Source organism: Schistocerca serialis, chromosome 4 (assembly GCF_023864345.2).
Source record: "Schistocerca serialis cubense isolate TAMUIC-IGC-003099 chromosome 4, iqSchSeri2.2, whole genome shotgun sequence".
NCBI classification, from domain to species: domain Eukaryota; kingdom Metazoa; phylum Arthropoda; class Insecta; order Orthoptera; family Acrididae; genus Schistocerca; species Schistocerca serialis.
Genome location: NC_064641.1, coordinates 561,713,453 through 561,736,682, shown reverse-complemented (window position 1 = coordinate 561,736,682; position 23,230 = coordinate 561,713,453). Strand labels below are relative to the sequence as shown.

The window sequence follows — 23,230 nt, the reverse complement described above, 5'->3', positions numbered from 1 at the left end:
TGCTGCGTAGCCGTGAACAGATGTGGTGCCCTGTGCGACCAGCCGTTCGTCATGGCCCGTGTTACGTCCGGGTGTGCCTGTTAGCTAATTTCCCCAGAGGTGCTGTGTGTGTACAGTGCAGAACGGGGCCTCTATACGACACGGCGCCGATTGTCCGCGGGCCTCGCTCCCCATCTGTCGCAGACGTAGAACGGGCACGCTGAAGAAAAGCATAACTCTGAGTTAGCTGTAGCATACGACTGACGTATTAAAACTGTTTTAAAAAATGTGTTACAAATAATCTACAACAGAATCTCTTTTCGATAGTTCCTCTTTCTAGAAATTGCAAAACTTTTCAAAAATACGAATTTAGAACTGGAAGTAGACACACGTCCATCTACGCCACGTATGCAGGATAAATCAGCAGCACCTACCGATGGGTTTTGTGCAACCCGCAATTCCTTCATATTTTTTCTCTCGCTATGCGCACGCTATTAGTCCTCCAGAAAAACTGAACAGGACATTTTTGTAGGAACATAAATATAGCTAAATTTTGTACTAGGATTCATTTAGGTTGGAGGCCAAAATTTTCGATTTCTCCAAGAAAAACGTGACTGAAGGTCACTTTTGTACATTTTTCTTGAATAATTCGAAAATTACTGCTCCTTATGAAAACGTATCACAATACAAAATTTAACTACATTAAATTTACTACCTTCTGTTCATAACTGCTGTAGAACTAACTGTTTGCATGTAGCAAGTGAGAGAGTACAAAAATCTTACCTGTGGTATTTGAAGGTGTTATGGGTTGCATAAAATCAATGGGCAGGGGCAGCTGAAAATAACAATATTTTGTGGGTGACTTTGACAGAATTCTTCAGTGCCCTCTACCTTGATTTGCAGTTCACCAACTGTTATCACCCTCCAGTGCCTGAGCGCTCTGTTTGTTTGTCTTCATTCCATGGGATGGAAGCATGGCTCAGCAAAGGGTTGTTTCTTTGATGCAAACAGGCTTCACTGAGTCTTGCAAAGACAGTAAACTAACTGAAGGAGAACTAGAGGCTTCAATTCTGAAAGGGAACACTACGGGTCCCACAATGGTGCGATGACCTCGTAACCTCCAATATTGCAGGGCAGTGCTAGCTAATGCAGAGGCTGAAGTTCTGGTTTGTCGGAAGGCCAAAATGCCATAGCCGATAATACTAGACAGTTCAGGTTGTAATACCCCTAGACGAACTGTAACAGTACACGACTTCTCCCAAATAAGTTAGTGAGCTAGTTTGACCACTGCAGTCACACATTGGCATAACTGTAACAAATTTATGCATGTTCTGCGTTGTTATTTCTTTAACTTAAACGTAATGACCACCTCAGCTGCTGTTATGAAATATCTTAGTTTCCAGTACCGGTTACGTTGTTCACTGAACATCTTCATGTTAACAGACGTATCGGACCTTGGCGGTTGCTTAGGTACACTGTAGTAAAGTGCCCGAACAGGGTTCTGGACGACGATCGTGAAGCTAACATATTGCTTAACAGCAGCTGAGGTGGTGCTTTACGTATACCTTAAATTAACTGTAACCAGACTGCGCTCAGGCAACGTAGCTCGTTTTGCGTTTATCGGCGATAAAACCTCCCTAGAGCTTGTAGGGGCACTCATTACCTTTCGGATCTTGCAGGTCATTTCGTATGAGCTGACGAAAATATACTGCAGTCACATAGCCCCACATTACATTTAGCGTAATTCGCGATGAAAATCTTTCTCGTGGACCCATACGTGAGGCTGTTTGGTACGCGCAAGACGAAGAAATGAAAACTAAACTGCCTGTCGTAACTGAGGCAGATAAATTAGGCGCCACAGGACAGGAAATTAGATCGCACTGTGAAGTTCCCATCGCCGTTTATGCGATTTTTTTTTGTCAAGGCTACGCAGTACTAGATTTGTAACATGTATACTTGTATTGTTCCCTGATGTGTGATTTGTCTCTGAGATGCGCCACAGTACAACAGAAACAGTTGGCCAGAGATTTTATGGGCTTAGTCGCCATGCCGCCTTTAGAATGAACTTCGAGGATTTCAAGCCGTTCTCGACGGTCGTTGACTTCTCAAAGAAAGTACGATGTTCTTGCCGTTCTCGACGGTCGTTGACTTCTCAAAGAAAGTACGATGTTCTTGCACCAGAATCAAGTCTGTAGCAAATAGCACCGGTCGAGGGTAACGTTCGAACTCCCACCAATCACGTGCCACGTTTGTGGTGGCAAGTCTTACACGACTGTGGGAACTTTCTAGCTCGACGGCGTGCTACCCTACACGGAAATCTGGCCAGCTACGTCACCGATCCCGAAGGACTCGCCGTGCCTGACGGAGGGTCATCCTTGACTCGATGATGTGCACAGGTACTTTGAGAATGTGGAGAGGATCCACGTCACCTTGCAAGTATCGGGCGCACCGCAGCAGCTACCGTGCACCTCGAGAGGCAGGCGGTCAGCAAGTGCTCATTGTTGGACAATGCGGAGCAGTCGCGCCAGCGCGAGCCCAGCTCACTGCAGGTAGCGAACGCCCAGCTGTCGGTTGCGCCGGCGCAGGTCCGTGGCCCGCCGGCCGCACAGCAGCCGCTTGAAGGCGTGCCGGAACTCGGGGCTGAACACGGTGTAGATGACGGGGTTCAGCGTCGAGTTGAAGTAGCCCAGCCAGAGGGTGACGGCCATGAGGTGCGGCGAGACGACGCAGGCGGCGCACAGCGGCAGCACCAGCGCCACCGTGAAGAAGGGCGCCCAGCAGGCCACGAAGGCGCCCGTGATGATGGCCAGCGTCTTGGCCGCCTTGCGCTCGCGCTTCGAGTCAGCCGAGTCCTTGGGCTTGCGCCGCACAACGGACGTGACGCCCGCCACCGCCAGCGGAGCCTGGTACGCTGCGGAAAACACCAAGGGGAGCGCTCTCATCGAGAGGGAAGCAGGCGGCTATCACAGCGTACTGACAACGGGAGGACGCGACGGATTTACTTCAAACTCTGTACACCTTTAGTAGGCCATTAAAAAATGGTAGAATTGGCTCTGAGCACTATGGGACTTAACATCTTAGGTCATCAGTCCCCTAGAACTTAGAACTACTTAAACCTAACTAACCTAAGGACATCACACACATCCATGCCCGAGGCAGATTTCGAACCTGCGACCGCAGCGGTCGCGCAATTCCAGACTGAAGCGCCTAGAACCGCTCGGTCACACCGGCCGGCAGTAGGCCATTAAAACAACATAATGTGCAAGCAGTAGCCGCGCGGGATTAGCCGAGCGGTCTAGGGCGCTGCAGTCATGGACTGTGCGGCTGGTCCTGGCGGAGGTTGGAGTCCTCCCTCGGGCATGGGTGTGTGTGTGTTTGTCCTTAGGATAATTTAGTTTAAGTAGTGTGTAAGCTTAGGGACTGATGACTTTAGCAGTTAAGTCCCATAAGATTTCACACACATTTGATTTTGCAAGCAGTAAGATGCACTACTCTAGCATTCCGAGAAAACCGCAAGAGAAGTTTAACCCGTCTGAATAGGTAGCTGATGTACCTTTGCGTAGGTACCACATATTAGAGTTCGTAATGGTCAAGTGATGCCGGCACGGTAGCTCAGCGTGTTCGGTCAGAGGGTTAGCAGCCCTCTGTAATAAAAAAAACTTAGTTAATCGATCAAAAACGAACTTAAACGGATGTGTTACGACGTCTGCCCCGAGCAGATGCATCGAAAAAAAAAAAGTGGTTAAGGTTAACGTGTCATAAGGCGAGTGTGTATGAGACGACGGTTCGACTCCCGCTCAAACCTTCATTTTGTAGTACAAGTGCAAATTCTGTGATATTAAAAGAGTTTGCACCTATACTATTCCTTCTTGCTACGTTAGCAAGGTCTCACCGCTACGCAGGTTATCTGTCAAATGGGGTCTACCTTAGTGTCTGCAGCTTGAAGGTCCGATGTGCAAAGTAGTCCGGATACCTTGCCACACTGCTTCATTTTCAGGAAAACTCTATGCGTGTCTTCATTTACTTGTCGATGGTTGTAAATCTGCTTGTTCTAATAATTAAATTTAATTAAAAACAGTAAGTCGTCAAATAACATTAAATGCACTAAAATTTCATGCAAATGCACGAGGTCTTTTTAATAATTTTATTACCTCTCAAATTTTATATAAATAAATAATATGACCAGTGATGAACAAAGTCTAACCATCGCCTCATACACGTTCGTCTTACGAAACGAAACTCAAACGCTAACCACTTTGCTTTTTTTTTGTTTGCTTCCTTACATTTTGTTCGATATTCTTCGTTACGTCTGGTCTGACGGACGTCACATGATACCTGTTTAAGCTGAAAGTTGATTTTAGTTACAGATGGACCAGCCCTCCGACTGAACACGCTGAGCTACCGTGCTGGCACCACTTGACCACCATGAACTGCTGGCGCCACTTGACCACCATGAACTCTTAACATCCAGCACTGATGCACAGATACATCCGTTACATAAGAGAAGCGTAAAACTTCTCTTACGATTTTCTCGGAATTGCCACATTAGTCCACTCTACTACTTGCACACTAAGTTGTTTTAATGGCCTACTGAAGCTGTACAAAGACTGAAGTAAATCGAGGATCCCGACGTCGTGGCCTCCCCTTGTGAGTGCGACAAAAACAGTCTCGCTTTACACCATAAAAACACAACTCATCCAGTTTTATACTATCAAAAGTACCTCATTTACTGCTAACCTAGTTTACCAATAATGATTAACACAGTTAGTTAGTTACTTCCATGTTCGAGAAATCATTCAAGCGGTTCTTTTATCGAAATGATGTGGAACGAGCCAGTTTACAGGATATGTATACATGATTAGTGTTCCAGTGATGTACACGTTATTATTTTTAGACCTACTTATGCAGCTATGCTATGTTTATTTGCATGGCCATCTTCCGCAGCAACTGCTAAAATTATTAATGATTTCTTCATCTTAAGCTTTCTGCAATTCGTCCCATTCAGTACGAAGGGCGTGGTGGTACGCTCCTTCAACCGCTAGCCAGCAACTGAGGGCGTATCGGCACGCTCCCCCTGCCCCTTCTCAATGACTGAGAGCGTGTCCGGGTGCTCGCTGTCCCTGAGGGCGATTTTTATCTGCGTTGCGGGCTTGCATGGTAGGACTTCGTTTCACTCATCATCGAAAATACGTAGTCCAGTTGAAATGTACAAATTTCTGAGTTAAAAATTACCGTTGAGGCACTTATGTTCTTCAGAAGCTGAAATTAGGATTTTGTTTAACAAAAATATCACTCCATATTTCAGATATTGTAATTTAATTGAGTCACAATCAAATCTAAGTAAACATATATCCTACACCTGGAAAACCTCACACATAAAATATTGAAGTGTCGTATCGTTGTGATAATAAAGTTTTGTTACCAGTTTATGCTCGTGTCTCAGACCTACCGTGCTGTCATAACTAACAGTGGATTATTGTATAGGATTTCATCTTACTCATATTTACGCCCACTGTTAAGCTTTCTGCTTCTTTAACCTACCCCCACATCTTTAGTCTTAAGGCTTGAAGCCTTTTATGTTATAGTTGCCAGAAGTACCTGTTGTCTTACTACACGCGGACAGCTTGTCGGTGTTACCCAACAATTCTAAGACTCGACTGTTATATTCAGTTAACAAAGTACTAGCTGAAGAACATGGAAAAATCTCTCTTGATAATATAATTGACATATCGTTGAATGGGGTGATAAAGATTACATGCACCGAGCGATTATTTCCAGTGCTACGACTGTCTCTCTAACTCTAGACCTTTTTCTCAGTCATTGAGAAGGGATAGAGGAAATGCGCCTATACGCCCACCATCACTGGGTAGGGATTGGAGGAGCTTGCCTGCGCTCTCCTCGTACTGTACGAGTTAATTGAAGAGACTTTATACCAGACGTGTTACGCTTTTATTTATAAACCATCTTCTGTGGTTATTCTGCCAATTGGAAACTGCATTTGGTTTATAAAGTTCGTGTACAATCTGCTTACAGTGTATCTGCCACTTGTTTACATATTCTCGAAACCACTGCTTTATTCCTCTTTGTTAGCCGAGGTTGATGTAGAAGAACTTCATTTCACATATACACTTAGCAGTTTTTTACTATCTCCACTTTGTCTTGCGCTGAATTTGCTTTATTTACACTTCACCTCGCTTTTGGATATCGAACTGAAGTCATGTGTGTTATGACTCAGTTACACGTAAATAAACGAACAGACATAAAAACTGTAGCATTCTACTGTGTGAAAACACAAGTAACTACAATTCCATTTTTCCAAAGGCGAGTTAAAGTGTAAATAACGCAAATGCAGCGCAAGAAAAAGTGGGGAAAGGCAAAAACTTCCTAGTGTATATGTGAAACGGAGTCTTTCGCTATCAGCCTCGGCTAACAAAGATGGAAGAAGCACTGGTTTGGAGAATACGTAAACAAGATGCAGATACACCGTAAGTACATTGCACACCATCTTTCTAAACAAAATGCTGTTTTTAATCTAAAACACCCAAAAATGTGCAGATATACCTATCGAGTTTTCAGAATAACCACAGAAGACATTTTATAAATAAAAGTGAAACAATCTGGCGTAAAATTCTCCTAAATTACATTGCAGTAAGCTTGAGACGCAGATACCAACAATAACTTATCACTGTTTTTAAAATAGCTACCAGTTTCCAATAAAAATTCATTACTGGAATCGAAGAAGTTGTCCAGGAGAAATGATTTTAAACTAGATTTAAAACTGGCAGACATTTTATGTTCCTGCGTATTGAACTCTGTCTGAGCCACTGACAGCTTTAACAACGGGTAATAAAAGTTATTTTTCCGCTTGTGTTGTACGGTAGTACATCACTGTACTTCTTACATTCGGCTGGATTTCGGCGTGCACGGGTAGCCAAATGGTAAGGCGACCGCTCGCGATAAGGGAAATCCGGGTTCGTGTCCCGATCCGGCAAAAACTTTCATTGTCTTCATTTCATTCTACAGCTAATGGTTGTCCTTGTTCGCAATTGGGAATTCGTTTAATGCAAAACAGAAGTGGTATTTGTACATATACATTTAGAACTATATTAGGTGATATTTTTATACAAAAAATCAAGAAATAGATGTTGTCAGAATATGTAAACAAGCCAAGTAATCGCCAAATATGGGAAGGGGAAAGAGAAACATACACACCAAGAGAATGAATAAGAAGTAAACATTGCTCGAAATCAAAGAAACTTCGCTGAAAGAGGCCACAATGTTGTAAACTAATACAGGATGAGTCAACTTAACTGATAAGAACAAATATTTTTCAAATCGTTGAAACTAATTTTTAGAAAAGTATGGTGCCCAAATCGGAGACACAGCAGTGTGATCAATGTTCGTGATTACATGTGCCAAGATAATGAATAAGGGATTTTCTTAGGTGGATCAGTGTACATTCTTATGGGTGTTTTGCAAATGGGACACAATGACATGACGGCTACAAAAAAATTTAAAAAAAAATGTGGTGATACTTCTGGTAAAGCAGTGGCTAAAAATTGTTACCTGATGTCTTCATGACAAAGGGAACAACGACAGTGATATTTTTTTCTCAATGCCCTTTCGACTATAGAGAATCTATACGTTGAACAGACCTGCATAGTTTAGGCGGAAGTAAAGTTGCATTCTCAGTGCATTTCACTAGATAGTAGTGTCTCCCATCGTGAGAATTTTTCCAAGGGCGAGGTGAAGTGTAAATAACGCAAATGCAGCGCAAGAAAAACTGGGGAAAGGCCAAAACTTCCGAGTGTACTGTTCAGTCTCTCAAATTAGCTCGAAGAGTGATTTCCAGCTTAGACCTAGGGTTACATCCGGGGGGACTGTCAGCATGAGAAGCTGTCCACTAAATTGACGCGCACTAAGGCGACATTATTTGAACATTCAGCAAACTTCGTGGGATACAAAAAGTCCATCGTAGTCGGCTGCAGTCAACAACGGCAGCTGGCGACCGACACCTACAAATTACAGCTCGCAGATACCCGAGGAGAACGCAATGTAACTGCGCATTACCTGTTGGAGACAAACGGGAGGTTGTGTGGAACCAGACAATACGAGACCGTCACCGCACGATAGTGCATACGTCCTCTAGGAGTCCGTTGGGAGCAACAACATAGTGCGCAAAGAATGTGGGAAAGCTAATCTGAAATGGTTTTTGGATCAATGGCGTGGTTGCTCATCGCCATCGAGTACAAGATTTACCTGACACCAGATGATCGTCATAGAAGAAGTGTGGAGTCGATCATGAAGCAATAAACATCTCAAGCATGCAGTCCCGTGTGTTCCGCAGAGAGTAAGCTGTGACATGCTAAGCGCCAATGACGTAGATGGATGTCATCACTATCAAGGGTATTTTGACGGCTATGTACTATCCGTACAGGATCCAGCCCTTGAGTCAAAATTTAGGCCAATATTGCAGTATCATGCCGTATCCATCTCTTGAACACTTTCCTTCAGGAGGCAGGAATCAGCCGGATGAAATGTCCTGCCGTATTTGCTCAAATGAATACGGCTGAGTGTTCTTGGAAACTGATGAAACTTGGAGCGTATCGTCAAGGAACCACATTCACAAACTGAATGAGTTCATAAGGACAACTGTTGAACGGTGGGAGAGGGTTTAGCATCGTCTCAACCGCAGTGTGGAGAGAATAACTAGAAGAAGCCAAACATGTTACAATGCAAGAGGTGGAGCAACACTATACTGAAGATCGCACAACAAAAAATTTTGGTTTCATTTATGTGGAGTATCGAAGACACTAATCTATTTTGATAATTGTTTTATTTTTATTTCACAGTAAAGTAGCTTATATACTTTTAAGGATTGTTAACTTCATGCTGTCCTTATTAAGATAGCACACGTTCGTAGATATTTAGAAAGTACAAGATTTTTTAAGAAGTTATTATTTAAGTTTTCACCGAAAACGCACTTTTCAGTGACTCTTATTTTTAAGTTGCGGGGAAGTGCAACAACCAGAGCGTGTAAGTAGCATGTCTCCTACAATATCAGAAACAACAGAGACATGGTGTGTGTATGCGTGTGTGTGTGTGTGACTGTGTGTGTCAAGCACGTGTGCATGAACGAGCACTCATATCTTTGAGACTTGAAATTTGAAACATGTCTTACAGGTAAAATGTAACACCAGCGTTCTGGGAAATTTGGATGGGCAGAACTTGCAGCATTTTGGCCCCAGCAGAGGGATAATATCATTTTTGTGGATGGTGGCTGACCAATGTACAGAGAGATGCTTTTTGTTACGGATCAGCCGTTTATTTTTTTCTTGAGAATGGTAATAACAGTTTATTTCTCATAACCATCACTGTTACTGTACAGGATGGTCGATTTTGGGTAGAATCAAGTAATGATGGACACATGTACACCTAGCAAGATTTGCGAATGTCAAAACGACCCATATTGTTGCGAGAAAACATTTTCTTGCTGTCTGTGACGAGTCAGCCTCTACACTCTTACTGCAGTACATTTTTTTGCTTTTTTTCAGATGCAATATACTGACTCTTATAAGTTTGAACTAACCAAAATTCGTTCAACTTTGTTTGGAACTATCCGGATTGAATTATTATATTATTGTGAACTATGATACGTCCACAGTTACTGTAAAGAGCATATTAATGTGTACAGATTTCCGGTATATGGTAACATCTTTCTTGTGTCAAGAATTATCGGTACAAAGTGTAAAAGTGGCTAAGAGCGCAAGAGTTCCAAAAGCTCTACTGGAGAACGACAGAACATATTACCATGGAGTGTAAAGCATGTAGAGCAGTTCTCAAGTGATCTGCTACCGAGGAAGATTTCCACGTAAACAAATAATCATTTTCAGTCTGGGTGTTCAGTTTTGATATCAGATTATTGTCAAGCGCATAGGTAATGGTTGGTTCAAATGGCTCTGAGCACTATGGGACTTAACTTCTGTGGTCATCAGTCCCCTAGGAATTAGAACTACTTAAACCTAACTAACCTAAGGACATCACACACATCCATGCCCGAGGCAGGATTCGAACCTGCGACCGTAGCAGTCCTGCGGTTCCGCACTGCGCGCCTAGAACCACTAGACCACCGCGGCCGGCCGCATAGGTAATCTGCATCTGTCTTCATAGTAGGTACACATAAGAAAATCATGTACCATGTACGTTCAACAGCGAGTTAAATTTTATTAGTGTCGTGATAATTAGATGTGCACTTCACGGTCGGCAATGACCACTGTAAAAGAAGCAACTAAGTAACTTTATGTCTCAAAATTAATTGCGGACTCTCTTAATTTCAATGATAACCGTGCTACAGCAAAGATCCAGAATGAAACTTACTTCATTTTATTCTTACTGTTATTGTTTTATTTCAGTTTCACAGTTTGTGTCATGGTCGTGAATGAAAACGGTTATCCAGGAAGACTAAAATTTGTTTTTCTCTCATTTCAGTCTATGATCACCATTTTTTCCCCTCGGACTGTGGATTTCGGGGAGTGGTGATTATCTTCACATCTGATTGAAAATATCCTAATATAATTCATAATTATATTAGGATATATTTTAAACAGATCTGAAGATACAAAATTGTTAAGGTTTTCGTGGCCACTTGTTGACAAACTGCCTATTGGCTTCTGTCTCGGGTTCTTCGGCCGACGTTCATCTAATGATTTTTCTGACGTTTCGCCAGCCACTCGTGCTGGCGAAACGTCAGAAAAATCATTAGATGAACATCGGCCGAAGAACCCGAGACAGAAGCCAATAGGCAGTTTGTCAGATCTGAAGATGGTCACCACTGGCTGAAATCAACAGTGTAAGGACAAAACTTTCTGTGATCAGAGAATGGAATAAAAGAACCGGATACTTACTTCAGTTCACTGAAATGAAAATACCTGAGCTACGTTCAACAATAAGTATACGATTGCTAATTACTATTTACAAAATGGTTCAAATGGCTCTGAGCACTATGGGACTTAACAGCTGTGGTCATCAGTTCCCTAGAACTTAGAACTACTTAAACCTAACTAACCTACGGACATCACACACATCCATGCCCGAGGCAGGATTCGAACCTGCGACCGTAGCAGTCGTACGGTTCCGGACTGCGCGCCTAGAACCGCGAGACCACCGCGGCCGGCTGGATTGGATTTACAATCCAACAACTAAATTACTGCTGTGATTGCTAAACGGAGTGAACATTATGCCAGATTTCTATGAATATCAGAATATGCTCTCAAGTATTACTGTACCGAAGTGCATTGCCATATGGCTCACATGAATTGTGCTGTGACTATTGTATACAAGTGAATTGTCATACTATTTACGTGAACTGTGCTATGGCTACTGTGTACTGAATATGGACGTCAAATATTATTACTTCTAAATCAATAGGATTCAATCACATCAATCGGTGACGGTACCTCTATCTTTTGTACAGTCTACTTCAAATACGTTCTCAAATTGTCACATATGCGATTATCACATGAAAGATAATCTTTCTGTTTTCATATACATACAAAGGCAGATCAGCATACCACACTCAGAAAATAATTATGTTACTTGTGATCAGCAAAGTTAAACTTAAAATGAGTTACTTCGCAAAATTGATTTATACAGAAAACGATGTGGTTGTCAATATATATCTAACTGTAATGGACGCTACTAGCTAGTTCCGTACGTACGTAACTGTAATGATACACTAAACATTGTTGCTATTATTGCTAATTTTTTCACATGATACTTCTTTTGCTTCTTGTGTATTTTGTGTTCAAGTATTGGTGTAGACTAACTGTGCTTACTACAACGTCATCGAGACACAGTACATGTGAATTGCAGTATCGCTAAGGTAATAGTGCAGAGTGATGGTTGTAAGTGTAGAAGACGATCAAGTTACATGTATAATTAATGCGTCCGGTACCCCACGCGCTTAGATTAAATTTCCGCTTCGTCCTTATAATTATTAGTGGATATATTGTTTATTTATCCAAATAGTGACTTTAAATTATACTTCCACCATGTATGGCACGTATATTACGAGCGCCTTGCCAGCCTTTGACTGACTATTAAACTCACTGAGAAATACCTCAAGCAAAACAGTGGCCCTTGAAACAAGAAGAAAAAGATCGATAATCATACACCGGTGCTCCAACACGTGAAACTTAAACGTTACAAACTTCTGCACTAATCTGAATTTGTTTTACTCTGATAATGGATCTCCTCTGTCATCCAAACCAACAGACATTTCTTCTCTGATTACGTTAAAGTACAGTTTATTCATCTCAACGTCTTCATTCCAACTCTCCACTCTGTCCTGTACACTTAACAGTGGAAGTGCTTTCGCCCTCTTAATGTTAATACCTCTGCTTTTAAATTCTTCTCACGTTCTTTTGACTTCTTTCTGCGCTATATCTGTACCTCCGATGACTATTCTATTTTCAAATTAACAATTTTCCTGCAACTAATCGCTTCAGCTTCCCGGTATCTTCTATAGATTTCTTTCGTAGGAGACATATTTCTTTACACCAGACAAAATATTAGTCGCGCCCTGTAGCGGACTGTCAAGCAAGCATCACTGCTGACGTATAATGTAAGCCACAGCAGCGAAGTGTGAATGTGCTAGTAAAAAAAAAAAAAAAAAAAAAAAAAAAAGGTTCTGAGCACTATGGGACTTAACATCTGAGGTCATCAGTCCCCTAGACTTAGAACCTAACTAACCTAAGGATATCACACACATCCATGCCCGAGGCAGGATTCGAACCTGCGACCGTAGCGGCAGTGCGGTTCCGGACTGAAGCGTCTAGAACCGCTCGGCCACAGCGGCCGGCTAATGTGCTAGTCGATTGGATTAGTAGGGTGAAAAGGGCCGACGTGCAAAAGGTGACAAAATGACAGAAATGAGCTATCGCATTTAAACGTTCTCATGATGACACTGCAAATGAAGTTGCCGTATTTGTTGGTGTGTCAAGAAACTGTGTAACACCAGGAGCCATGTAACGTGGAGTGAGAACCAGTCCAAGCCGACAGGGACGGGAGTCGAGTTTCACGTATTTGAGTGAAAATCTATTTCAAACATCACAGGAATTGGTGATGCCTGTGAATGCCGGTCCTTCTCAACCAGCGAACATTGCGAAGGAAACTGCCTGCAATACATATTTGGAATCAGGTATCTAGCGAAAGCCACTGCTCACAGCGGAAGGTAAGGATGGAATGACCCAAACAACACACAAACTGGATGGTTGTTGAATCGAGGCGAGTGATGTGGCCGGAAAAGTCTCGGCATGTGACTTTTTCAAATGATTCAAAGCACTGAGTGCACAGACGACACAATGAGCCGTTAAAGACGTGGTGTGTGGGAAGTGTAATTTAGGTCAGCGGTGGTTGTATGGTGTTCGTGGGTGTTTTTTCTACCATGACTTGGCCGCATGTTTGCAAGTTACCGTGCACATCAACCAAGATGTTTATTTGAACATTCTCAGTTACTAAGTCTACAACTTGGTGATATGTTGCAGACACTCGTGTCTTGCAAACTGAAAACAACCGTGCTCATAAGGCTGTACTCCTACATTCCTGGTTTGACTCACACTCCGCTAGCCTATCGCACCTCCATTGGCACTATAAGTCATCAGATGTTAACAAGTTATAAAGGCTGTGCGAGTATTTGGAACAGCGAGTGGAACACAGCAGTCAACATCTCCGCAGTTTGTTAGTTCTGCAGGTTCTGATCGTCAGTGAGTGGCTTCAAATGGAGTTGCAAAACTGAAGAAACATGCAAGTTGAAAAGATTTAAGGTGAACAGATATTAATGGTAAGATAAGCTGAGACATTTGCATCCTCAGTGCAAGCGAAAAAGAATTACAGGACGTGTTGAATGGAGTGAAGGGCCTAATGAGAGTAAGTATTGAGAATAAACCGAAGAAAGAGGGGAGTTATGAGGTGTAACAGAAATGAGAGTAGCGATAAACTGAATACGAAAACTGATGACCGCAAAGTAAATGAAGTTAAGGAATTGTGCCACCTTGACAGCAAAATAACACATGACGAACGAAGCAAGCGGAACTTAAAAAGCGGATTAGTACAGCAAAAGAAGGCGTTCCTGTCCAAGAGAACTCTTCTACTGGCATCAAACATCGGCCTTAATCTGAGGAAGAAATTCCTGCGAAAGAACTTTAAGAGCACAGAATTGTACGGTAGTGAACAGTGGATAGCGGGAAAACCAGAACTCAAAAGAATCGAAGCGTTTGAGGTATGTTGCTACAGAAAAATGTCGAAAATGAGTAGTCTGATAAGGAAAGAGGCGATACTCCGCAGAATCGACGAAGAAAGTGAAATATGGAAAACACGAAAAAGAAGAAAGGGCAGAATAACTGGACTTTTGTTAAGACATCAGAGAATAGCTCTTATTTACAAATTTCGCACTTTAACTGGGCTCCTGAGCGGAAGACTTTGGGAACAGAAGCTTTTGATAAGCTTGTAGTGGATTGGCTCTTGGGATACATGGGATACGCCCCATCTCTTTTTCCCAGGGCAGCCAGATTGTGGCTTACAAATGAAACCAACATAAAATAGGTTGATGCATTGCAGATGTGACACGAAAGTTGTCGGCGAGGTACTAAAAGGACGAGGTGGATCCTCTTCGTTCAGTTTTGTAAATAATGTTATCAGTCACTATGAACAACACGGAACGCGAATTAACACTAGATTCGCAATACCTGTTTACTGGTACAGCACACAATATCGCTAAGTAGCTAAGGTTGGGAATGAGCGTAAACATTACGGAGCGGCACAAGCTCAGCCGACTTTCGTCGATCAGAAAGGGGTCAAGTTACACACTGTGAGATAAAGCGCTACTGGATGCACTTAAACATTTTGAGATGTATTAACCATGATTTTCTTGAATGAGATTTTACTCTGCAGCGGAGTGTGCGCTGATATGAAACTTCGTGGCAGATTAAAACTGTGTGCCGGACCGAGACACGAACTCGGGACCTTTGCCTTTCGCGGGCAAAGCTACCACTGAGCTACCCAAGCACGACTCACACCCCGTCCTCACAACTTTACTTCTGCCAGTACCTCGTCTCCTACCTCCCAAACTTTACAGACGCTATCCTGCAAAGGTCCCGAGTTTGAGTCTCGGTCCGGCACACAGTTTTAATCTGCCAGGAAGTTTCATGATTTTCTTATTCCAATATGCCTTATATGTTTTGAATTTCATCATTATCAAAGGCTAATGCTTAATCTCATTATTATGACTCAGTAGAAACTTTTCCAAATGGATGCATGATCGTCTAGTCAATATCCCTTAACAACAGGCGAATGGAAATGTATATTGACTAAAAAACCAAGTATCCATTTGGACAAATTTCTACTGATCCATAATAATGAGATAAAGTACTTGCCTTTGATAAGGACGTAAAACGAAACGCGTAATGCATACTGGAATAATAAAATAGTGTTCAAGACATATTAAAATGTTTACATTGCTTCCACGGTACTAGAGAGAACAGTAAGGAAAGCCACAGATTGGAATACGTCCAACAAATAATGAAGGACGTATTCTGAATTAAAGAGTTTGGCAAGAGAGAGAAATTTGTGGAGTACCACATCGACACAGTGAAAAGTTTATCAGCGCGTGCCATACTACACGGTATTACCATGATGCTTCCAGGGGTGACTAATTTTTGTCTGGTGTGCTTATTTCTTATATCCATGGATGTCTGTCCATCTTGTACTATTACCATTTTTATTTAGTCTGTGTAGTATTGGTTTCGTCATATTTATTATATAGTACCGAATACCGCCCTATATATAGCCTCTTAGATCCTCGAACGTGCATCGTCATTGTCCAGTATCTCACCAGCCCATTAAATTAGATGTTGACCGCTTCTGAAGATTTCCTCAAACTTCAGCCTACCCTCCGTAATTGCCAACCTAATGAGCGTAAACGAAAGGCATTCGTGCTTTGTGAAAGTGCACTGCATTACTTTCTGGTGACGGTCGACAGTGCGACGAGATACCACACAGACGATGCTTAGAATTTGGAAGTAAGTACCGTAGGTGACCAACTGACCGGCCGGCAGGGCGCAGTCGGTGACGGTGGGCGCGTCCGGCTCGAGCCCGTTGGCGACGGAGCCCTTCTCGGGGCTGCTGTTGTTGGAGGAGACTGTGGTGAAGGCGGTCGTCGTCTCGGAGATGGTGGGCAGCGGCCGCCCGATGACGGTGACGACGGCGGCGGCCAGCCCTCCCGAGGTGCCCGCCGCGCCCGCCACCACGCCGCCCGCCGCCGGGTTGCGCGCCGCCGCGCCGCCCCCCGCAGACGCCGTCACCCGCCGCCGGATGCGCTTGCGCGCTGTCTGCGGACACGGCAAGGCGGACAGCCTGAGCAGTCGCCGCTCACTACTGCTCTGGCTACTTAGACCGCACCAGTCTGAGCCACATGCCGACATACACATGCGTGGAATAAGGTTCCCCAGAACACACTGTCTTCTTCTGCCTGAAGTACGCGAACAACAGACATAAATTACCCTTAGACTACACAGAAACAGACATACATATATAGCGTGAGTCACCTAACGCTACAACTGGATATATTTCGTAAACCACATCAAATACTGACGAACCGATTCCACAGACCGAACGTGAGGAGAGGGGCTAGTGTAATTGGTTCATACAAACGATAAAAAAATGCACGGAAGTATGTTTTTTAACACAAACCTACGTTTATTTAAATGGAACCCCGGAACACCGCTATCCTGAAAATACCACTAGTACATAATGCACCAACAAATTCAAAGACAAAACTACTGAAAAAAAATTTTGTGTTAATACAAAGCAGTGCGCAAGCGATCAAAATGCTGTGCCGCCACTAATGATTACTGTTGCATAAGCTTGTAGTTCGCAGTAGAAAGACGAAGCATACCTAACTATGAGTCAGCCACAAAAAAAAACACAAAAAAAACAGAAAGAAAGAAAAACGTATCCTGGAGGCATGTCGCCAGGTGAAAGTCGTGAACTCTATCTTGTTATCTCGTATTTTCTACTAAAAATCTCGTGCTTGTACTCTTGTTAACTTTACTGTTTACCGAGATCGCCTAAACTTTATTTTTTTTACATAGTCTTTTACTTGGTGTTTCTGCTGCCACTTCTTGATCTGCTGTATTCCATTATTTAACAAAAACATTAAAAAAACCTATTATTCATGCTGAGTGCAACGCATGTTCTGTATGGCGGCTCTTGCTGTTGCTGCGGCTGCTGCTGCTTACTACAACTACATATAATTCAAGAGAAAGGGTTTCTTCAAATCTAAACTCGATAAATGATAACCCAAACAAGTAATTCCTTTTTTCAAAAACTATATTCTGAAAGCGATTCTTTCTCATTCAATTAACAAAACGCTAGAAGCTCTTTGAACAATTGCTTCGTATGTAAATCTGCCTCCAGTGGCATTAAAGCAATATTACAAATTAATCAAACTCTTGAGACAGACTGAAATACTTCTCAAGTAAATACATAGTGAAACAGATCCCTGATAATTACAAAAGAAATCAATGACAAAAATCAGTACTTAATCTATTTGCCTACCAATGGTTTCCCTTAAGAATTCAACTCCTATCATTATGAAAATTACCGTCTGCTGCTACGCACATACACAAACCCTTTTCTTTAAATTAATAAGCGCGCTGCAAATTATAAAAAATATCTACTCAACACCAAATCCTGTGTCGCTGCTGGCGGACACGGCAGTACGGCAGCTCGGCGACGACCCCTCGCCCAACACACGTGCGCACCACAGCAGGCGGGCTCCTACACTGGCTTCCAAACTGCCACTAGTTAATCCGTGCGATGCGAAGCGCGAGAACAATATCTTAGATTACAGAGCTTGTGTATGCGCGCTGTAGGCAACCTTTAAATCCTAAGAGAGTATTGCCAACTCCAAAAAATACTAAGAGAATAATAAGTAAAATTTTTAAAGGCAGTAACATTCGAAAGTTGCGCCGAGACAGTTTTAGAGGCATTCCAAGAAAGTCTACACTGAGTAGACCTTTAACCTAACCGAGCTGGTGCGTTTCTGGTGCCAGTTTCCATCGATTGTCATTTTGATCTTTGAGTCGACTTCGATGCTTATTTGTCTTGTTCACATCTTTGGCGGCGGGATTTAACGGCAGCGCGTGCGCTCTGCCAGAGGCGGGTGCTGGGATCCGCGGTGTGAGGTGCAGTGACGTCAGACTGTGTATGTTTGTAGCATGCCGAGAAGCCGAGTCGACATCATGAAGGAGCGTGGCCAGCCGCTACGACGTGTTTAATCGTGCAAGGCAGATCCATTGCCCTTGGTGATTTGGTTTTCCTAGAGATTGGAAGGACAAGTTCCTTCGAGTCTGTTACAAGCTATACAGGCCGGATGAATTGGAGTCGTCGAGTTGTTTCGGTGGGTTGTGTGCATCTTACCTCAATATTCCAGTGTACTAAAACCATTTGGGACTGTTCTAGTTGTTTATCACTGATTTCGGTGTCGTGTCTTGATACCTAGACGGAAGTTAAGGAAGTGTAGCTACGCCCAACAAACAGACTCGAAGTATGGCTAAATACGTAGCTAGAAGTGCAACAGGTAGTGCGTAAGTCGATGACTGGCGTTCCATGCCACGACGGGATATTTCTCCCATTCTACCTTGTAGTTCATTATTGTAGTCTTGCGTTTAAATGTGCGCTCGAGATAATTGTGTGTCTTTTTAACTTTTAAGCCATTATTTTATTGGTGGTTTTGAAGCAAATGGTTCATTAAGGGCCGTGACTGGCCAAGAAACTCACGGAGGTTAATTGTACTTGCATTTAGTTGTGATGTATATCATTGAAAGTTACTGGTAACCTTTTCTCTAGATAGGATTGTGTATCTCATGCCTCTGCCGCTGATGAATTTTATGTTGCAGATAATTGGTAGTGGTCGACGCGAGCAAACTGGGAGCCGAGTACCACGGTGGCAGAGTGATATTTAAGGCCCCGCCCCCTCTTTCATATCGCGTTATGTTGTAACTGTTTGTGATTCCATCCTTCCGGTGAAGAGTTATGGTGTCTGAAGTTTAAACTGCACTGCAAAGTTCAATGCATTTCTATTTCATTTTCTGTCCCGTGGACCTCTATTATCAGTTAAAATCCTTTGGTGTGCTCGCGTTTATCTGATTCACACGCAGAATTGAAGCGGCCTCTTTTTAGGGGCTATTTATCATATTGTTATGTTCTAGTAGCAATGGTTTTATGAATATTTTTCATTAATCGACTTGGTTAACCAAACTGAGAAAATTGTTTGGTGAAATTAATGCACCTTCTTACTCGTGGAAATGGTTCTTGTTTTTACTAACTTAATGATTATTGTTTTATTTAAGGAAGTTTTGCTAGCCAAATGTTTCAAGATCTTTGTTTTGGACTTAATGTATTTTCTTTGCGGTTGGAAGTAATTAGAGTTCTGATAGGAATAGTGTGGACATTAGTTTCTTCTAAGTAATGAAATTGATCTGAGATAGTTCACATAGTCACATTCAATTTTTCAGGTTTTATGGGAATTGTTCTAATTAAAGAAATTTGTTTATGTGATTTGTTAAAGTTATGTGGTTTTAGAAGGCAATCGCCTTTGTATTATTGTTATGATTGGGATTTGATAGAAGCTTTACGATTTTAATAAAGAAATATGTGGCAACTACAGCGGATTACTCCTGTGATTTCGATGTGTCCTTGAGAGCTACATCCCACTAATGAGTATAAATTGGGATGTCTATGGATTCACTGCAGGGAGTATGGACAGGTAGTCCTTTTGAACATAGAGGAGAACTGTCTTGAACAGATAGACACGTAGTGGAAATATTTTACACCCTGCAGCTAAGAATAGGCCTGAACTTAACGTCAGTGTCAGTGTAGAGACGATGTTAGCGATCATGATGCCATGACAGCGAGGATGTATAATGATGAAAACGATCGCTTCAGCTGCACAACAAATTTTTATTTATGATCCAACTACTTTCATGGTGTTAGAGCCACATCTTCAGGGATACATCTCTATATAAATAAGAGCAAAACGTATAATGATCTTGGTTCGGTTAACATGTACTTGAACTATACACAACACTAAATAGGAAATTTATGTACTCACATTTAATTCTTGACTTAGATAAAGTGGTAGATGACCCAGCATTCTCTGTCAATTGTGATAAAAAAATGCCACCGTCAGGAGATCGGAAGTTCAAGTTAAAATGCGGCAGAAAACAGGGAACATCATCACGATACAGGAAATGTAGAATGAGGATAAAGGGATACATTCGATGAATGTATAACTATGAAACTGTGATATGATTAGATGATGAAACCTAGGTTCACCCGGTAAGGAAAAATAAATTTCATAAAGCACAGTCTGTATGATAGTACGATATACAACTAGGGTAAAGTCTAGATAAAATACTGCTTACACAAATAGATCATCATTCCTTTTATTTTACAGTCCTATTCCACTAAACGTGATTGCTCCCCCTTGGTTTTAAAAATAAATAACAATTGTACCTTCGTTTCTTCTACCTTTCACTTCTAAAATTACTTGTAAAGATGTTACCCAACCTTCTCTGCAACTTTTTACAATTCAAGTTCTACATCGCCTGCCGTTGCAAACGTTCTTATGTGCGTATCCCCGTTTCTCCTTATCGGAACCGACCCAGGCTTAGTTCATTTTCAGTCTTGTCGATCATAGCGTGCCTGATGTCGTCACGGTGATGTTATGCCTATGCTATGTCTATGTTCTCATGCAACAGTTTAAGCAGAATACGGTTGTAAGACCTTCATCTTTCGCAGTAGAAAGCGAAGATCTTCTTCAATCACATTAGTGAAGTGTTTTCTATGCCAAATTATTTCCTGATTAAAGTATTCTGATTACAGTGAAGAGAAATCATCCCATAGCGCCGTGTTTACCTACGAACTAACCACATTACAGTCTTTACTGAAGCGTCAAGGAAACTTGTATAGGCATACGTATTCAAATACAGAGATATGTGAATAGGCAGAATACGGCGCTGCGGTCGGCAACAACTATATAAGACAACAAGTGTCTGGTGCAGTTGTTAGATCGGTTACTGCTGCTACAATGGCAGCACCTCATCAAGTTTTAATTAATTTTGAAGGTGAAGTTACATTCCGCGCACGATCGACGGGACACAACATTTCCTGGGTAGCGATGAAGTGGGGGTTTTGCCGTACCACTATTTCACGAGTGTACCGTGAATATCAGGAACCCCGTAAAACATCAAATTTCCGACATCGCTGCGGCCGGAAAAAGATCCTGCAAAACGGGACCAACGACGACTAAAGAGCATAGTTTAATTTGACAGAAGTGCAACCCTTCCGCAAATTTCTGCAGATTCCAGTGCTGGTCCATTAAAAGGTGTGTGTACGAACCATTCAACAAAACATCATCGATATGGCTTTCGGAGCCAAAAGCCACTCGTGTTACCTTAATGACTGCACGACACAAAACTTTACGCCTCGCTTGGGCCCGTCAACACCGATATTAGACTGTTGATGGTTGATACATATTGCCTGGGCGGACGAGTCTCGTTTCAAATTGTATCGAGGGGATGGACATGTATGGAGACAATCTAAAGAATCCATGGACCCTGCATGTCAGCAGACGATTGTTCAAGCTAGTGAAGGCTCTCTAATGGTGTGGGACGTGTGCAGTTGGAGTGATATGGGACCCCTGATTCGTATAGATACGACTCCGACATGTGATACGTACGTAAGCATCCTGTCTGATCACCTGCGTCCGTTCACGTCCATTGTGCATTCCGACGGACTTGGGCAATTCCAGCAGGACAGTGAGACATCCCACATATCGAGAATTGTTGCAGAGTGGCTCCAGGAACACTCTTCTGAGTTTAAACGCTTATGCTGCTCCCCAGACACGAACATTTATTGAGCTTATTTGGAATGCCTTGCAGTGTGCTGTTCTCCATCCCCTTGTACTCTTAGGGATTTATGGACAGCCCTGCAGGATTCGTGGTGTCAATTCCCCCCAGCACTACTTCAGACATTAGTCGAGTCCATGCCACGTTGTGCTGCGGCACTTCTGTGTGCTAGCGGGGACTCTACACGATATGGGGCAGGTGTACCAGTTCCTTTGGCTGTTCAGTGTATAATATTGAGGGCCTTTTAGGAGTGATTATACTGATATTGATGTTCAAATTTAGAAGCCACACATACATCTCCTTGCTCAGAATCTCTGTAAGTGTACTACCGTATTCACTTCTTTTGGTTAATTCGTTGTCTGCTAGTGTTTCGAAGTTGATTGTTGGGTCATTGAATATTCACGTAACAGAGCATAACTTCAATCAGTCATGGCTTAGACTATTCATGTATATTAGTCCAATCACAACACAGTACACAAGTTACATATCAACCGTGAGATTACCCTAATACTTTAAACTCTGTAGTCTCGTACCAGGAGGCGTTTTTGACAAACCTAGATTTAACCCTAGATCAAGGAGTTTTCGAGGAAGTTATACAGAAAATTTCATCTCAGACGTAAAAGAAATAACACTGACTATAGTCGCATGCAGGATAACCAAACATAAAATACTACATTAAAATGTAAGAGCCTGCTTAGAAATGCAGGGTACTGATAATAAAAATTTCGCTACTTGGAGGGCCATCATGAGAAACGAGTGATCGTAGGACAATGAAACTTTCTTGGAACATTTGTGCATGGTGACGAGAAATAAGTGTAAACCATCAAGAGACATATTTTAATGTCCATAAGAGAGAGAGTAATTTTTGTTAACTGCGTACCATGTTTACTTTTCACGTTACAAACGTTGCGCAATGTGACGACCATCTGCATCCACGACAGCCTGAAATCGCACTAGCAATTGATCTACCTCTCCCCGAAACATCTCAAGTGGGATGTTGGTTTCCTCTCTCGCTACGCTCATCTTCATCCTCTAACGAGTGTTAGTGTCCCATTAATAAACCCTTCAAGTAATCACACAGCTAGAAAACACACTGGATCAAATGTGGTGGTCTTGGTGGCCACACGGTTTCGAACGATTGGCCAATGATACGGTTTTCTTCAAAAGTGTTTCGGAGTAACCGAGTGACCCCACGAGCAGTGTGAGGTAGAGCTCCACCGAGCATCAAAACAGTTGACGCCGACGCACCTCTCTCCTGTATAGTAGAGATCACATGTTGGGAA

The 23,230-nt window shown here is 42.5% G+C and overlaps 1 protein-coding gene across 1 annotated transcript in view; it reads right to left on the bottom strand.

The window, feature by feature from the left end:
* Nucleotides 1–2,519: 2,519 nt before the first annotated feature.
* Nucleotides 2,520–23,230, bottom strand: part of LOC126474609 (5-hydroxytryptamine receptor-like) — a 191,516-nt gene continuing 170,805 nt past the window's right edge. Inside the window, exons 4-5 of the mRNA XM_050102086.1 lie at nucleotides 16,082–16,364; nucleotides 2,520–2,890 (exon numbers count right to left, since the gene is read on the bottom strand). Of these exons, the coding sequence (XP_049958043.1) occupies nucleotides 2,520–2,890; nucleotides 16,082–16,364 (654 nt within the window). The remainder of the gene's footprint in view (nucleotides 2,891–16,081; nucleotides 16,365–23,230) is intronic.